Below are 17,391 nucleotides of genomic sequence, written 5' to 3' on the forward strand. Positions count from 1 at the left end.
TTTACAGTGATGTAACTCCACTGACATCATTGTAAATGAAAGAAGAAACAGGTCCAATATTCATTCCTCCATCAGTGGTGCTGTGCCATCTTTTGACTCTTTTAGACTTGGTACTATTTCTGCCTGAGAATTCCATTTTTGTATTATTCTTACATAAAATACAGTTCTTCCCAGTCTTCAGTCTACCCCTGTAAAACCAAATTTGAGTAGGACAAAGCTAATTAGAAAGCCCTTTCTGACCTGGAGGAGGTCAGATAGAGAAATCACGCAGAATAGAGAGTCTATACGTTGTGCTGTGTCAACTCTATAGCCAGTAGAGTTGTATGAGTTCACGTCCATTGTTGACTAGTCTGATTATTTGGCACCCAAATTATAGGATGCAGAGACAACTGGGAACTGCAACCCCCACTGACCTGGATAATAGGACTCATCCAATGATTAACTCTCCTGTTATATGGTGCCTGACTAGACAGCCACCAGAACCCAAAGGGAACCACATCTCACCATCCTTACTGCATATCAGTGGAGATATCCAGATGCAGCACACCTAGCCCATGTCCACACTAGCGGAGGGTTTGACCTAAGATACGCCATTTCAGCTACGCTATTCGCATCTTTGGTCGACTTACCTGGCCGTGAGGACGGCGGCGAGTCGACCGCTGCCGCTCCCCCGTCGACTCCTCTTCTGCCTCTCGTGAGCTGGAGTTCCGGAGTCAACGGGGAGCGCAATCGGGGATCGATTTTATCGCGTCTACACTAGATGCGATAAATTGACCCCTGATAGATCCATCACTCCCTGCACAAGTTTGCAGTTGGTAGTGCTAGCTGCCCCAGAAAAGTCTACCCACCACAGCAGGTGGTAGTACCTTGGTAGTGAGGGCTTATAAAAATAGTATCAGCTTGAAAGAAGATCTATATTGCATAATTTCTCTGTAATAACTGCAAAGGAGGGTGAACTCTAACATAAATGAAGAGTTGTCTTTTTGATGCAAAAGTCACAATAAAACATGTTTACAAAACCACAAATCTGTGGCCCCAGTTATGTGGTGTTTTAAAGCATATTTGTAGCTAATGCATTTGAAAAACATCATTTTATTTTAATATGTAGGTTCCCTCTGCATTGCTACCAAGGTGAGTTGTAGATTTGGATTATTAGCAGAAGGATTATTACCTTTGCAGAATAAACTGCAAATACGACTCCTGCTGACTACAGCAAGTTTTGGCAAAGACATTTGCAAAATAGACTTCTTCCTTTCTTGAAATCTGCTCTAAGTGAGAGAAGAAAGGTTGTCTTGACTTTTTTGAGCAATACATTATTGGAAATGTTTAGAGAAATAGAGACTTACAAATAACTTACAATAGAAAGATGTTCTGCAACAGAGATGTTGGCATTTCTCCTTTATACTTTTGCTCATGTCACTCAATTTTCAAAAAATGATACAACAGAAAGCTCAAAGGAAAATTGCAGATAGCTATACTCTAGAGACAGTTCTAGCTTCTTTATATTCCTTAAAAGCAAAACTATCCTTCATGGGCTATTAATTTTTAAAGTCATTTATCTTAGAGCAAAGCTGTACATACAGAACATAATATATAACATCAACATAGTATGGTGTAGCTAGTGACTGAAGGCATTGTGACATTATAACTCCAGGATAAACTGAACAAAAATGAACTGTTCATTACTTTTAGTTATATCCACCCTGACACTTCCCAAGTCAAGTTTCCCTGCCATGCCTTGAAGCAGTCGTCCTCCTCTCTCTGCCATTTTCATGCTTCAAGAAACAGCTACAATAAAATACAAGACTAATAAATATCACTTCACTTTTATTTAACCTTCCCCACAGTGAACACTGTTGATATGTGTATTAGATTACATACAGTATACTCCTGTTCATCCAAGTAGGATGTGGGACATGGATTGTATTGAGATAATTGGGAGTTTGGATAATGGAGAGGCCATTGAATAAGCAGTGGGGAAAACAAAAGTGCTATCACTTTCTTTATTTAGAAAAAGAGTGCATATTTATTGAAAAGTAGATAAGCACAAACAAATCAGGTTGCGAGCAAATACTAGCTTACACAAAGCGCACTGAATACATAAGCAGTCACAGTAATCAGCTACAATACACCAAAGAACTCTGTTACAGCAACCTGCTTTTTAGTACCATTTAATTTTTCTACTGTCTGTCTGCATGCACAACTTTTGGAGTAGCAAGATGTACAGGTAGTTAACGTTCTCCTGACTTCATCCAGAGTAAACACTTGTTCAGTAGTTGATCCAAAGGTGCTGCTATCTTTGACTCTTCCTTGTCGTCCTCTTCAGCTGCGTCCATGAACTATATAGTGACCACTATGTTGTTCATTTTGTATACTAAGAGGCAATGTGGTCCATTGAATTGGATATTGAACAGGGCCTCGGGAGACCTGGGTTGTATTCTCTGCTATGCCAGTGCCCTATTGTATGACTTGGACTCTGGACAAGTTATTTCTGTTTTTCATTGTGCGCCTGGTATCCCCTCTCACTCTTTATCCATCTTGTTTAGTTAAATTGTAAGCACTTAGCTAAGGGACTCTCTATTTGTTCTGGGCACTATGCCTTGATGCTCAACCTCAGTGACGCCTCCTGGTGCCACTGTAATATAAATAACATCTAGGTCCTTAGCTCTCCATTTCTGTTGCATACACACACATTGCTACCTCTACTCTTCCTTGTTCTCATTTTTAAAAAATAAACAAATATATATAAGTTGTCTGGACCTTTACTAAAAATACAAAATCAACTATTTAATTCTCCTAAAATTACTCTTTTGACCACTTAATACAACCACCGAGGCTCTTGGGGGCAGAGACCTTGTTTTTTGTGTTGATGGCTAATTTTTATTGTTGTAAGGCACCCTGTACACCTGTGTTGCTATATAAATAAACTGTACTAATTGAGGAAACCACTGCATTGCTGTCAAAGTATCAGGGCTTTTTCCTTCATGTAGCCATTTGCATTTTTCAAGCTTTTTGCCACTCCTGAACTACTACTAGTAGTAGTAGTAGTAAAACACTAGAGTAAACTTCTGTCATTTGTTAGATTCAAAATGAAAGTGGTAAGGTGATTATTTTAAGTTTGTGTTTTTGTTAAATTTTCAATTCCTTTTTTAAAAGTCACTAGTAATATTTATTTAAAGTCAAGGCTATATCAGCATTCAGACCCTAGAAACTTTGAAGAAGCATGAAAAAGAAATTGTATAAACCTTATAGTGTTAGGTGCAATTAAAATAAACTTTTGTAATAGATTTTATATAAAATCTATGTAGTTGAGAATTTTAAATTTGTTTAAGTAAACATGTTTTTCATAGTTGTTACATTTATGGTCACCACTGCAATGTGAGTCTCAATTCAGATCTCCTGATAAATGAAGACTTTAAAAAAAAAAAAATCCAAACCCAGTTTTATAAAAATGTCTTCTTTGATTCTAAAATCCAACATATATTTTTTTAGAAATGTAATACTTTAATTTGTTTATAATAAACACATAGCAACTGTCTCTATATTTAAAAAGTGTTCTTTTCTCAAATGTAGAACAAACTTTTTCTATTTTTATTTAATGTAAAATAAATAAAAACACTCTTCAAAAACACATTTTTCCTAACTTTTCATGACATCGTGTATGTTTCTCCAGTGATTAAATATACATGTCCCAAGAGTAATAGGACTTCCTGTCAGCAGAATGATAAATATTTTAGACAAGCATATTATAAATCAGCCATGGGGGGAGGAAACAAATTGGTAAAGTGCACAATTACCCCTCCTTAAAATTAATCCCATGTTCTATTACTTGTTAAAATAATCTTGTATTATCTAAATGAATTTCTTCAGGACACTAATTGTTTTTGCTGAAGCAGTTCTAGTAATGAACAAAAACTCCATTCTTTTACGTAGCCATAAAGTATAAACCAGGTGTTTCATCAGTTGCTACCTTGTACACAAACTTGAATTAAACCTTCCAGTGATTCTGCATTTTCCTCAATGGATCATCAGTCTGTATGATGTACCTAGCCTCTGTTTGCCAGAAGCTGGGAATGGGTGACAGGGGATGGATCACTTGATTACCTGTTCTGTTCATTCCCTCTGGGGCATCTGGCATTGGCCACTGTCGGAAGACAGGATACTGGGCTAGATGGACCTTTGGTCTGACCCAGTATGGCTGTTCTTATGATGGAAAAAAGGGGAGAGAGATTCAGTTTGATGCAAAATACTGACCATGCATCCTTATGGCATCTACTGTTGGGCAATCTGAAAATGATCTTCGGCAGCTTTGTGCATTGAAAGGTATAGAGAATGGCAGAATACTGGCCATGGAAGGAAGGAAGGAAGGAAGGAGGGAGGCATGAAGGAAACAGACAGCAGCGAAGGCATCAAGCTTAGATGACTGATGGATATATTAAAAATATAATTAAAGAATAACGTACATTTTGTCTGCTGCATATTTGCTTTATCTGCATAGCAGTGTCATTTGGTTTTTACTGTCAATGCTGTCTGTATAAACAAAATTAAGTGGTGGTGGTGGTGGAAGAGTGTAGCATAAACATAAAAGGTAAAATCCTGGTAAAATAACTCAACAATTCTTTTTATAGGAACTCAGTGGCGAAAGGACCAAGAACAAGATTTGAAAAATGTCCTGAAGAACATTGACCAAGACATTCCATTGGTACTTGTCAGCGGAAATCATGATATCGGCAATGTTCCAACACCTGAAACAATAGATGATTATTGCAAGCACTGGGGAGATGATTACTTCAGTTTTTGGGTTGGAGGAGTTTTCTTTCTTGTGCTTAACTCTCAGTTATACTTTGATTCCTCTAAATGTTCTGAGTTAAAGCAGGCCCAAGATGAGTGGCTTAATGCACAACTGGCTGTAGCTGAAAAACAGAAGTGTAAACATGTAATAGTATTTCAGCATATTCCTCTATTTCTACAAAACCCGGATGAAGACCATGACTATTTTAACTTGGAGAAGTCAGTTCGGCACGAGCTGATGGAAAAGTTTCATAAAGCAGGTATCGTTACTTTTTGCATTTGACTGATTTTTCTTTTCAGCACTGTGATGTGAACAGCTCATATCCTGGGATACAATAAGTGGACATTGGTGGCGTTTGGGTTAAGAGCTTTGTTTTGGGTTTGGCATAGGAAGGGAAATTTTTATGTTTAGCCTTTTTAAAAAGAAAAGCAATTAGAGGTAAATGAATTACATACAGTGGGTAAACTTTTTTCCCCCCCCGAAACAAATTAATCCTTCATGGACAGCGATTAGTTTGGACTGCCTATTTGACAAGGGTGAAAGAGAGAGATGAGTCCCAAGATGCTTGATTGTGTGAATGGACAGTATCCCACAGATTGAAGCCTCCCACTGCTCTGTGTGTGTATATAATATTTTTAAAAATTACATCCAGAGAATAGGCTGTATCCCATACAAGTGAAGCACCAGATAATACTGATTAAAGTCTCGTTTAGAATGATGTGATTGACAAATCTGTTTGATCTGACAGGTGTAAAAGTTTACCTATGGTAAAGAGTAGTTTCAGGCAGCTCAGCTCAACTTTGTGAGCTATCAGCCTCAGCAGGACATCTCCCATTTGACATCTCCCCATAAAAAGAAGAGCTGCAGTCACAATAAAATGTCATTGCTGCATATCACCGTGTATTTTACCTTGATCACCTTAGCTTCGTTATCCATTTAAAAAATGTGCTCTGCATTAACCAGTAGCAAAAAAGAATAGGTATGGTTGTTCTAAAACAATGACCTAGAATTTCACATACATGGTTTTTGGGGGTATTTAAGTCTATGCCTGTGTGTGTCTGTTCCCTCCAAAAAATAATTGCCAATATTTTATTTCCCAAGCTCAAAAACTATCACAGTAGTCCAGCAAGCATCTTTGAATGTTAACATTTTAAAATGTTTATCGTTTAAAACAAAAACAACAACAACACAAAGCTATCCCTTGGTACTGTTAAAATTTTAACCTTTTCTATCACAGAGTTTCTCTGACATTGCAATAGACCTCACAGATGCATTATTACAGAATCATACTCTGCCACATTTTATTTTCGTTATTAGATCCCTGCTGCCAGTCTGACCCTAATATGAAACACAATGTCCCAGGGGGATAGGAAATAATATAAGAGGTAGAAGGAAAAGTATCATCTTTCAAGACTGTCCTGGAAGATCATAGTGGAGGTTCTTGTACAAAATATAATCCTTCCATTTTATCCTTTTAATCTTTGTGAATGAAATTGTTTAGAATTTTTTAAGAAAAATACAATATGCACATCTGTTTATGGAGTTTTAAAGAGCTGTTCATATCAGTACTAGTTTAATAGGAAATATATTTAATAGGGTAAATACTTATACATTTTTAAACACTTTAAAACAATGTATTTGTGAGATATTCTTACTTAGGCGTTATCTTCACTGCAGAGTTTTATTACCAAAAGGCAACTTTTGGCGACGAAACAATGGAGGTGTACACACTGCAATGCCACTTTTGGTAACAAAACTCTTCAGTTTCAGCGAATAAAACCACCTCGATGGGAGGGACAGAGCTTTTTGCGACAAAGAATTAGTGTAGATGCTGCCGTTAATTATATCACTATAACTGGCTTCCCCCAGTATTCCACAATGCCTGCCATGACTGCTCTGCTCACTGTTTTGAATTTGGCTGCCCTGCATTCCTGCTACACAGGAATGCACCCCTCCCCTTCCAAAGCTCTGTGAAGTTCTGACAGCTAAGCATGCCGCTCAGCTCCCGCAGCAAAGAGGAAATCATTAACAGGGAATGCTGCTGTGTCCACACTATGGAACACAGATTTTTTTTTTTTCACTTCAAGGTCCCACAAACAGAGACAAGGTTTTCATCTCAAGGCCAAAAGACCAAAAACATCAAGACACTTGATCACGGCCTTGGATAGACCAAGAGACTACCTACACTGACCAGAGCTCGGTACTACACTTGACAGAGGCAGGCAGGCAGAGGCATAGGGGGTGTGGGGGGGGGGGGTGAGAGAGAGAGAGAGAGAGAGAGAGACTGCTGTGCTGTGCAGGGAGGCGGGGGCTGATGTTGGGGGGTATCCCCCTCCACCGCTTCAGGACTGGTCGCTTCTGGTGGTTGGCTGAACTTAGAGACAGCATGCCGACACACTCCCTCTCCCCCGACACACTCCCTGTCTCTCTCACATACGCACTTCCCCTCCCTCTCTTACTCCCCCAACACACATTCTGTCTCTGTGTTTCCCACACACACACTCCCCATCACATGCTCCTCTCCCCCCCGTCCTCCCGCAAACTTCAGTTGAAAAGTGACTGGCAATCTAGCAGGATGCCCATGGAACGATGGGATTGTGCAACCTACATCATGTGATGCTGTACCTGTCCCATGAGGCATTGCAAACCCTTCCCAAAGAACCCTGCAGCCAGTTGCACAGTGGAATAGCTACCCACAGTGCACTGCTCTCTATGCCAATGCGAGAGCTGCTAGTGTGGATTTACTCTGCTGACACAAGGAGCATAGTGTGGGCAGGCAATAGCAGTTTAAAGTGCTTTAATTAAAGCGACAAAACTCTGCAGTGTAGACAAGGCCTAAAATTAAATGGGTGTCATAAGTCTCCCGTAGGTAAATAAGCATTAATGTAGCATTAATTTTCAGATTCTACAAAATTCTGCATATTTTATTTGTCAAAAAAACACAATATAATCACACCAGTTTCAATTATTTTTGGTCATTTATTTCAAAATACCTGTCAGCAAGTACGTCTGTAACAATACAGACAACAAAAAAGATTCAGAAAATGTTTTTTGACAAATAGATTCCTTATTAGGCATATTAATACAGAACTCTGAGTAATAATTAATTTAAACTACAATACGGAACTGTATTTCCCGCACCCCTCAGAAGCAGAAAGGCTTTAGGGAGTCAGGGTTAACAAAGGAGCTGAAGGAGAGGGAAGTAATTTCTGGGAAGGAGCCTGGGTGTGAACTTTGAGTGTTATTGGATATGAGTGGGAAAAATATGGATGAGGTTTTGGGGGGGGGGGTGGAGAGGGACTGCTAGGGAGCTTCCCCCAGGTAGACCCTGGCTGACCCCTAGCCTCTCCCATTCAGCAAGGACACAGTGTCCTTGCACCCCCTATCCACATGTGTCCTTCCAGCCCCATTGAGACACCCACTCACCCATCCCCATGTGGCCCTGCACCCCCTGTCCTATGTGTCTTTGTGCCCCCACTCAGCAACCTGCTTGTTCCTATGAAGCCCTGCTCCCCCCCCCGTAGCTCTGCACCTCCCTCTTCCTCTGCCCATGTGGCTCTGCACCTCTGCTCCCATTCAGCCCCTGCCCCAGTCTGTCCTCCGCCACTACCCCTTATAAGCCCCATCTGACCCCCCGCCCCAGCAGCCCACGCTGTCTGTCTCCCCATAGTCCCTGTCTCCTGACCTGGTGCAGCAGGTGCTGTGAAGAAGACAGGCTCTTTCTCTTCCCCAGCTGGCTTGGAGCGGCTGCTGTGTTCTAGCACCACAATGCCCTCTGATGGGCAAAAGGCGGAACTATAGCAAATTTCCCGCAGAAGCTTTTTTCTGCCCAAAATATTAAAAATATTCACTGCTCATTAATTATGTACACATGCACTGGTGCAGAATTCCCCCAGGAGTAATAGTGTTACTGAAAACTAGCATTCCACTTGCCTTTTAAAGTTCACGTTGTACAGTGCTTCTCCCTATCAGAATATTTCACAGAACTACATCTTGCATAGTCTTATCCTGCCATTAAACTGAAACTTGGTTGACTGAAACTTTTATCAGTATATAAAGGTCAGTCATTCCTATTTTCTGGCTCGTCGCAACCATGTTAACACTTCAAAGAGCTATCTGTTTAGATAATGTTTTACATAGTTAATTAATTTAAAGATAACGTAAAATAGTACATGGCTGTTGTATTTTAACTTGGTGCATCCCTGGCTTTTTTATAGTCTTTCTTCTCACAGTGATATTTCATATTCATTTGTCTAAGACATATTGGTAGCAGTAATAAAAAGTCAATACTTAAATATGTTAAAACTTTATCAGAGCACCAAGATAGCTTTAATTTATGGGAAAAAGACAGTAATAAAAGACCACTCTAATGAACAAATCACCCACCCCCACATAATAAGAGGCACATTCTGTTTTGGTTCACTTACAGATATTTTAATGGATAATTCTGGCTTATTCTACAGAACAAGTAAATGATTTAATAACTAATAACAATCAAACATTTGTATTAATTAAACAAATGAAATGAGGATAAAACACTAGGAAGCTAGCAATACAACAGCCTAACTAAATAAGCTGTGAAAAATTCTCTGAATCAAAAATGGAGAGCTCTCTGTGGCTCTGAGTTTCCTTAGTAACAGATGCATTCTGCTTCCATTTTTTTTTTATTCTCTTGAAGAGCCTTCTTTGTAGGAGTATAAAAAACAGTTATCATGGTAGCACAGATGTGTAGTGACACTAGTTATTTTCTATTTTTATGCTTTTCCCAAGAATTAATCAATTTCAGCACGTCCTTGGTTATGAAATTGGTTTTCCCCATAATTCACCTCATATATACATGGAGGAAAGAGAGAGACAATAGATAACAAAGTCCCAGTGTACTCTGTTTGCTTATTTTCTTAAAAAAAAAAAAAAAAGACACTCTGGCTCTTGCAGGTTAAGGAGTTTAACCTTTTGATCCCTTAATATTTATTCTAATTTCCTGACTCTAATCTGAGAAAATTATTCTGTCTTTTTAATGAAAGGTTTTTTAACACCCTTCCATACCCTCCCCCGCCAATGTTCTAGTACTTTTCTCTGCCTCAGTGGGAATGACTTGAAATGCTATACAAAATGGTTTGTAACGATGAAAAATTCTAGTAAAGAATTTTCTTCTGTAAAGGTTAACAAGATATTTTTGTCTGAAATTGGAATATTGTTCCTGTTTTTAAAGTCTGTCTTTGTCTGTTTCTCTAATATCGAAAAGCAATTTTAATGAGGGCGGGGAAGAAATTGCCAGGGAAAGTGAGATAGGGAAAACATTTGCACTTAATAAAGGGCTATATAGCAATAGGTAAACTGGGTTGTACTATAAATGAAGAAAAAACACATGGAGATACACCTCTACCCCGATATAACGCACATTTGGATATAACGTGATAAAGCAGCGCTCTGGGGAGTGGGGCTGCGCGCTCTGGCGGATCAAAGCAAGTTCAATATAACGCGGTTTCACCTATAACGTGGTAAGATTTTTTTTTTTTTTTTTTGGCTCCCGAGAACAGCGTTATATAGAGGTATATTTAGGAAGTAAACAGGGTGTTTTAGCATTCAAATATTGCATAAAGTTTCTTCAGATTAATTAACTTGATTTAGAAAGTTCAATATCCTTTTCAAGTTTAGAGCTCAGATTTGGTGTGGTTACTCTAATAATCAGTTGCATGTTAACATAATGTTTTTAATTTGATTTCAATATCTCATTCGTTACAAGCAAAGATAAAAGACTAACTGGCAGAAGCTACATCTGGTGCAAAATGCTGAATTACATTTCTCACATTAGAAGTGTCCTTAACAGTTGGGCTAATTAAAGATAAAATCATGTCCTTAAGATAAATATTTATAAATTGAAAATCTGGCATTTGTAAATGAGTACTATTACTTTATGAAGTTAAACCATACAGATAACTATATATCTAACAAATTATCCATTTTCCTTCCTATAGTCAAAGAGATTTTTGGTTTGGAGTGTAATAGTAGATCAGCTCAATCCAAAGCAGTTTTTATCAGCAAATAGAAATTTGTTTCTGAAACCATAATGCTATAACTCCTGAGTTTTAGGCCTCTGTTTGAAAAGGCTGGTCTCCCTTATGTGCATACACATTCTTTCTCTTGCTATGTGAAGGTGCAGAAAACCTATGTGAAACCTATGGAATGAAAACATATTTGACCTACCCTAACGCTTGTGCATGTTAGGATTTGCACCTACAACATCAGTTAGAGCCAATGGATTCTAAAGGAGTTGTATGCATGCTCAGCTGTTCACATTTTAATAGTGCGTACACAGGTGTTTGCACCTGAAAAGTGCAGGCTCAAGTGTATATGTACACAGTTTTGTATGTGAAAGGCTGGGTGCAGTTTGAACTGAAAACTTGGCAAATATATATTGTTTCTTAAAACTGAACCAATGTTTATTTCATACAAAGCATAATTAATTGTGACTCTACTGACAAAACTATGCTAATTTAAATAAAATAAATTTACATACATTTCTGTGACTTAAATTGAACTGTAGTTACATTTTCAAGTACCCAATCCTGCCAACACTTAGTACTCTGAGTACATGAGTGACATCCATGGTACTGCTTAGATCAGTAAGTGCTTCACCCAGTAAAGTGATTGCCGATAGCCCTAATTCAGCAGAACACTAATGTGACGTTTAAGAGTTTTGTTGAATTGGGGACTAGTTTCGTGGTCAGATTTATAGACCAAAGAGATTAGGGAAGAGGAGTTTGTGGTCAGGGATGACACCAAGATTACGAACAGTGCTTTATGAGATTTTGAAAAGATGATTTTGTGTCCAAGAAAGTACTACGTAGATTCCATTACCAGAAACAAGAGGTTTTCCTCAACTCCGCATTTCTAACAAACAGGTATAAGTCTGATTGCCTAATTAGAGAACATGTTGATATTTTTTTTTTCTTTGCATAAATTCTACAGGAGTCCTGCATCAGTGCATTTATTAAGTAATATATTTCAGTAAATTCTGATCAAAACTTTAAAGGCATTTGTTACTAATCCCTACCCATTTTATCTTTTTAATACTGCTCCAAATTACACTATACTTTTTTAAAGCCTAAGGATTGAGAGTTGAACTCAATATTTGTTCTCCAGCTAAATTTGCAATATTTTCTGTTTTATAAAAAACACGTCGGGTTAGTAACGAGTTCTCACTGAACTGTAGTTTTGGATGCTCAAGACTTTATTTTTATAACAGAGCATAATTTAAACCATGACTTTTTTTGGTTGCTTTGCTTTCAAATCTGCCAAGCAGTTAACCCAAATTGGGGAATACTTGCCTTCAAAATTTCTTTGTAAACACTTTTAATGGATATTCTTCAATTTAAAAAAAAATCCAAGACCAAGGCCTTGTAAGCTAAATATTCCTACTGAGTTTATTTTGCAAATAAGTTATAAGCTTTTAATGAGGCAAAGGCAGACCCTTACATGGTACCCCATTAGATACTGGTTTTGTAGCTTGATCCCTCACCCACTGAAGTCATGTGTGTTGGATCAGGCCTTTGATCCTTCTGTTATTATTTAAAGCATAGTCTCCACTTGGCGAACTAAGGGAGAGCTTTCCTAAGTAAGGTCTGTGGGAACCGGCTTACTGACAACAGAGAATGGTTTCTAAATCCATTCTCTTATACTTAGAATTCAGTATTTGTAAATCTAGCTCAACCTGCATTTTCATGATTAATATTAGCATGAAGGGGCAGAAGTAGTATATGGCTTACGAAAAAGAATACACAAAATGCACATATGATACTGGCACTTAGATTGGATTTTATCGATTACGAAACTGATGGTGGCATTCACACACAGGCATGATTTTAATTCCTTGACAGTTTTATCAGTGTACATGTCCTTCTGTCAGACCACACTGAACAGGAAGTGATTGCTTTTTAGAGAATAACGTGAAAATTGTCTCAGCATTGTGCAGTCCTGCTAATATTACCCCTACTATTGTATTCACATCTGTGCTTGGTGCTATAGCACATGGTTGGCAGATGGCATGAGGTGAATACTCTGGCTCTTTGAGTTGTAATGAGAGAGGGAAATCAATTTCATTCCACAAGAGATAGATATGTGCGGTGTGGAAGATTTCTAAAAACTGTCATTTGCTTTGTAGCACTGGAGTCTTGAAAATGATGTGGAGCACCTGACTAGGAAAAAAGGCAGTGATGTGGAAGTTCCTGGATTGTGTTTGTGCTGTAAGAGGAACACTCTGAAGTGCAAAATCATTTTGAGATTTTCCTGTACTGGCCACAATGCATGCTTGGAATTTTAGAAAAATTACTGCATGCCTGTAGTGAAAGGAAAATCTGTTTGGGCCTAATGCTTCTGGGGAAATGCTTGAGAACACTTTGTCACAATGTCAGTTGTGACTTACACTATTGCATGTGCCAGAAACTTCTAAGTTCTTCTAATAAAGAAATATTTTAGAGTAACATCTATCTGAGCCATGGTGCTTTTTGGTTTTGCTTGCATGCCTGTTAAACCCTGCTACTACTAACAAACAGTGCAGATAAAACTATTGTTTGCACTCTGTGAGATTTCTGACCTTAACATACATACTCCCAAACTCCTACCCTTTTATTTTTACTTACACTTCAATTCTCTTGCTGCCCCACCTCTTGCTCCTACAGTCTTTGGCACAAATCTGTGCAGCATCTGCATCACTTTCTGTTGGCACAGTTCCTGACCTAGCATAGCCAATGCTGATTGGGTAAGGGGAGTGAGGCTGGTAATTTTTTTATATGTATATTCCATTTTAAAATGTAACTTGATTTTATTATAAGTCTTATCTAATTATTCAAACAGTATAATAAATCTGTGATTTGGAGTTTGAAGGTAAGATGATGTTGGTGCTTATATATACCTTAGGTTTTTTTGTTTTGTTTTGTTTTTTTTAAATAGCTCGCCAATCTAAGAAAACATGATCTTGATCCTGCACCATTCAAGTTGACTTTTTCCTATTGATTCTGAATAGGAATAGAATCAAGGACCATGTGATTAAGTACTTTGCTGAACTGGGACCTTAAAGGAGCCATCAACCTAAAATATTTTTTCTTACATTCTCCAGAGAGTGAGTGGAAAGTTCAAGAGAAATAATACTCTACCTATTACATATTTATTATGTCATTAATATTTCCACAGACTAAGCCCTCCTCATTCTGCTAGAGTCTCATTAGCAAAGGAAAGAGTTTATGTAATGGAAGCTTCATTCTTACTAAAAAATGCTGCTTTCATCTCCTATGCTGATTATCCCAGGCATGCTCTCCCTACTTACAGTTCTGTAGTTTATTTTGATATTGGTAATTCTTTTCTTGCATAACATCACACACTAACTTTGCCCATATAGCTGGGCTGAGCAGTATTTGGATCCAGATTGGGGCTAGGCTATGAATTAACTCCTAGATAAAGAGAGGGAGAGTTCAGAATCTAGACTCCAGTATCGGCTCATTTCTGTTTGCATTAAGCAGATTGGTTTGTAAGTACAAGTTACCATGTGGAATTACTTTTAACAAATGTCAGTCCTTCAAGATAACATTTCCTCATTTATTTTTCATGCTATTTTAACTTAAGAGCTCATTTTTCAGTTATCACAATTTAGATTCCCTGTGTGATTGGAATTCTCTTTATACTACCTGAATTAACTTATTGTTTTAAAATATGCCATTGGTGTCCGATAATGTATCTTATAATTTCGTGAAACTAGAAAAACAAACATTTTTCATGACATCTGACCATCATTTTGCAGTTTTTTTTCCTATCACTTTTTTGGCCAGACTGATTTTAAGGAACTCATTTGATCATTTCAAATCTAATGCATTTAGTCTAGTAAAGTTCTGTTATAGCTCTTCCTTCCTATAAACTATAGAACTCTGCAGCTCTGAGCTATTCCTACCCAGAGCACTGGTGACTTTCAGTGGAAGTCATAATTTGATGGATGAAAGTGCCAGTCAAAACTTCTCCTCTTTCAGGTTGTCGTTTAAGTAACACACCTGTCGTCAGACATTTAATGCTGAGGGTAGTGCTCTCACGTTGACCTGTTCAAGCCTTTTGAACGCACTTCTTGTGGACTGTGATAGCCTGTACCCCTATGTTCACCCTTTTACTAAACTATGATACATTTAATACATAGTATGCCTTATGAGGTATCATTTGAAGGGCTATAAAAGGAGAGAGGAGATGCCCAAATTGTTCCTCCTTTCTCTCTACCCATGGCATTCACAACTTCTGAAGAACTAAAGAAACCACTTTGGACTGGAGGGGGGATCCTGACTGAAAGATTCAGCCAGTATGACTGCTAAAACATTTGCTTTGAATTCACTCAACTTGTTAAATTAGGCATTAGTTGCGATTTACTTTTATTTTCTTGTAACCAATTCTGACTTCTATGCCTCATTACTTGTAATCCCTTAAAATCAATCTTTCTGTAGTTATTATACTTATTTTATTGTTTTATCTAGCCCAATGTATTTGGACCGAAGTGTTTGGGAAGCTCCATTTGGAATAACAGGATTTGTGCCTATCATTTTCTATTTAATAAAATGACAGAATTTATATGAGCTTGTGTTGTCCAGGAGAGGCTGGGCAGTACAAGATGTATATTTCTGGAGGAAAGTCAGGGACTGGAAGTTTGCCGGTGTTGCTCTGCAGTGTAAATCAAGGGTGCCTGGCTGTAGCACTCTTGCAGTATAACAGAGTAATTTACATGCTGGAACCTGTGTATGAGCAGACCAGCAGTGTAAAAGGCACCCCAGGCTGGAAAACTGAGGTGGGGGGACAGCTGTTCATTGGTCCAGATTGTACCCTGGGGAATGTCACAGGGACATGTTATTTATTTATTTATTTATTTATTGCCAGGAGTCTTCAGGAACACAGTGTTCAGGACTGCTGCTGAGCAGGTTGACTGGTGTTCCAGTAGCTCTGCTGGAGTGGACAGAGCTAATGGAGTGCTGGTCAGGATGCTCCCTGACTTGCCAAAAGACCAGTGATAGTTGACCCCCTACTTATTCCTGATTTCATGGGGGAATGGGGAGAAGAGCCCCTGGCTCGCGCTCTCACAGAAAAATTCCCTTGGGTTGTGAGAGGGAATTGTATTGCCATTTTCTCCTCTGGCCCATCTGGGGAGAATACCCATTCCCAGGACCTTTGCCTATCCGAAATATTTACATGTATATGCTTGGGTAGCTCATAGTGGATCAGGTGAAAAACATTAATAAGATGCAAATATTTTAAATGGTTCCTATAGAAATGTAAATGCAAATTTCACAATGAAATATAGCACTGGCTGCACAAAATGTACAATACCAGACAGTTTTCTTTTTAATTAAAAAAGGGGGAAAGCCTGACATTTATCTTGTAAAGATAGACATTTTAAGGTTAAATAGACAAATAGCCTTTATATTAAGCTACAGAGTATATAAAGATGAAGATAATCAGTCTGAGGTTAAGATTGTTCCTTATAGACTCACCCATGTATGGGGTGGGAGCGATTCCAGACTCTTTGTGCTCTGTGGCATTCACTCTTCTCCCCCCCCCCCCCCCGGCTGTAAAAGGGTATAGTGAATGCTCCACTTAATGGCCAGCCAATTCTGTTGGTCCATGTGGAGACCTAGCCCTTCTTTCTTCCAGGCTGTTAAGGCTGGCTAAAGGCACTAGCATCACACAGTTTTTGCACTCATTCCATTACTAAGGGAAAATGAGAGTAGAGCAGTACTGACTGAGGGGGTGGGGAAGGGCTTGGAATCACAAAAGTGTAATTAAACAATAAGGCAGGACTGGGGTGTAATTATTGTGGTAGAATTACCCTTCCAGGGCTTATGATGCATTACACACAACTAACTTCCTGTGTTCCACTACAGTGCAATTATATCATAATCACGCTGACCCCTTTTCCCTGGTGCTGCAAAACTGATATTCTAATGGGTTTATTTGTAAGTAAGAATATATTTCATTAGAAGAAGATGGTGCTGCAGTTTTAAAGTTCTAAATAACTTCACTCCGCACTCTTGCTGACAGAGGAATATACTTCTATAGGATGTTCAGCATGTGGCTTCTACTCAAAGATGAAACCTTTCCTCGTCTGTAGTGAAGATTTAATTTCTAACAATTTTAGCTACCTAGATGTTCTGTAATTGTTTCTAATCCTTTAAAATTCTGGTCTAGCCGCTTCTACATTCCTCAGTGTTGTAGTTGTGAAATTAAACATGACTGCTAGGCCCTGAAGGGGGCGGAATATCTCAGGACCAAAAAGCCCAGGCTTGTATATAATTTCTTGTCAGAACAGTGCACTGCAGGTTGTTTCTGATTGTACTGGGATTACCCAGTACCATAAACTATTTTTTCATATCCACAAAGGATACATGATTTCCCCATCAGCAATCCTGCAGCATAATTGGACATGTCAATTGTATTTATAATAGAACAACCAAAACCTGCAGAGTAATTTGTGTATTTACTCATTTTAAAAACAGTTTCAGCAAAGTTCCACCGTTGAAAAGAGGTCAAAATGTTACCTAGACTCTGGAATCTAGACCAGTGGTTTTCAACCTTTT

At 38.4% G+C, this 17,391-nt stretch overlaps 1 protein-coding gene across 2 annotated transcripts in view; it reads left to right on the forward strand.

Moving 5' to 3' along the window:
- CPPED1 (calcineurin like phosphoesterase domain containing 1) overlaps positions 1 to 17,391 on the forward strand; it is a 98,580-nt gene that overhangs the window by 57,612 nt on the left and 23,577 nt on the right. Inside the window, exon 3 of one of the 2 annotated variants that reach the window (XM_065558898.1) lies at positions 4,629 to 5,051. The exons of the other annotated variant lie outside the window; for it this stretch is intronic. Within the exon in view, the coding sequence (XP_065414970.1) occupies positions 4,629 to 5,051 (423 nt within the window). The remainder of the gene's footprint in view (positions 1 to 4,628; positions 5,052 to 17,391) is intronic. 2 annotated transcript variants of the gene reach the window in all.

This window comes from Chrysemys picta, chromosome 10, assembly GCF_011386835.1.
Source record: "Chrysemys picta bellii isolate R12L10 chromosome 10, ASM1138683v2, whole genome shotgun sequence".
In the NCBI taxonomy this organism is placed as follows: domain Eukaryota; kingdom Metazoa; phylum Chordata; order Testudines; family Emydidae; genus Chrysemys; species Chrysemys picta.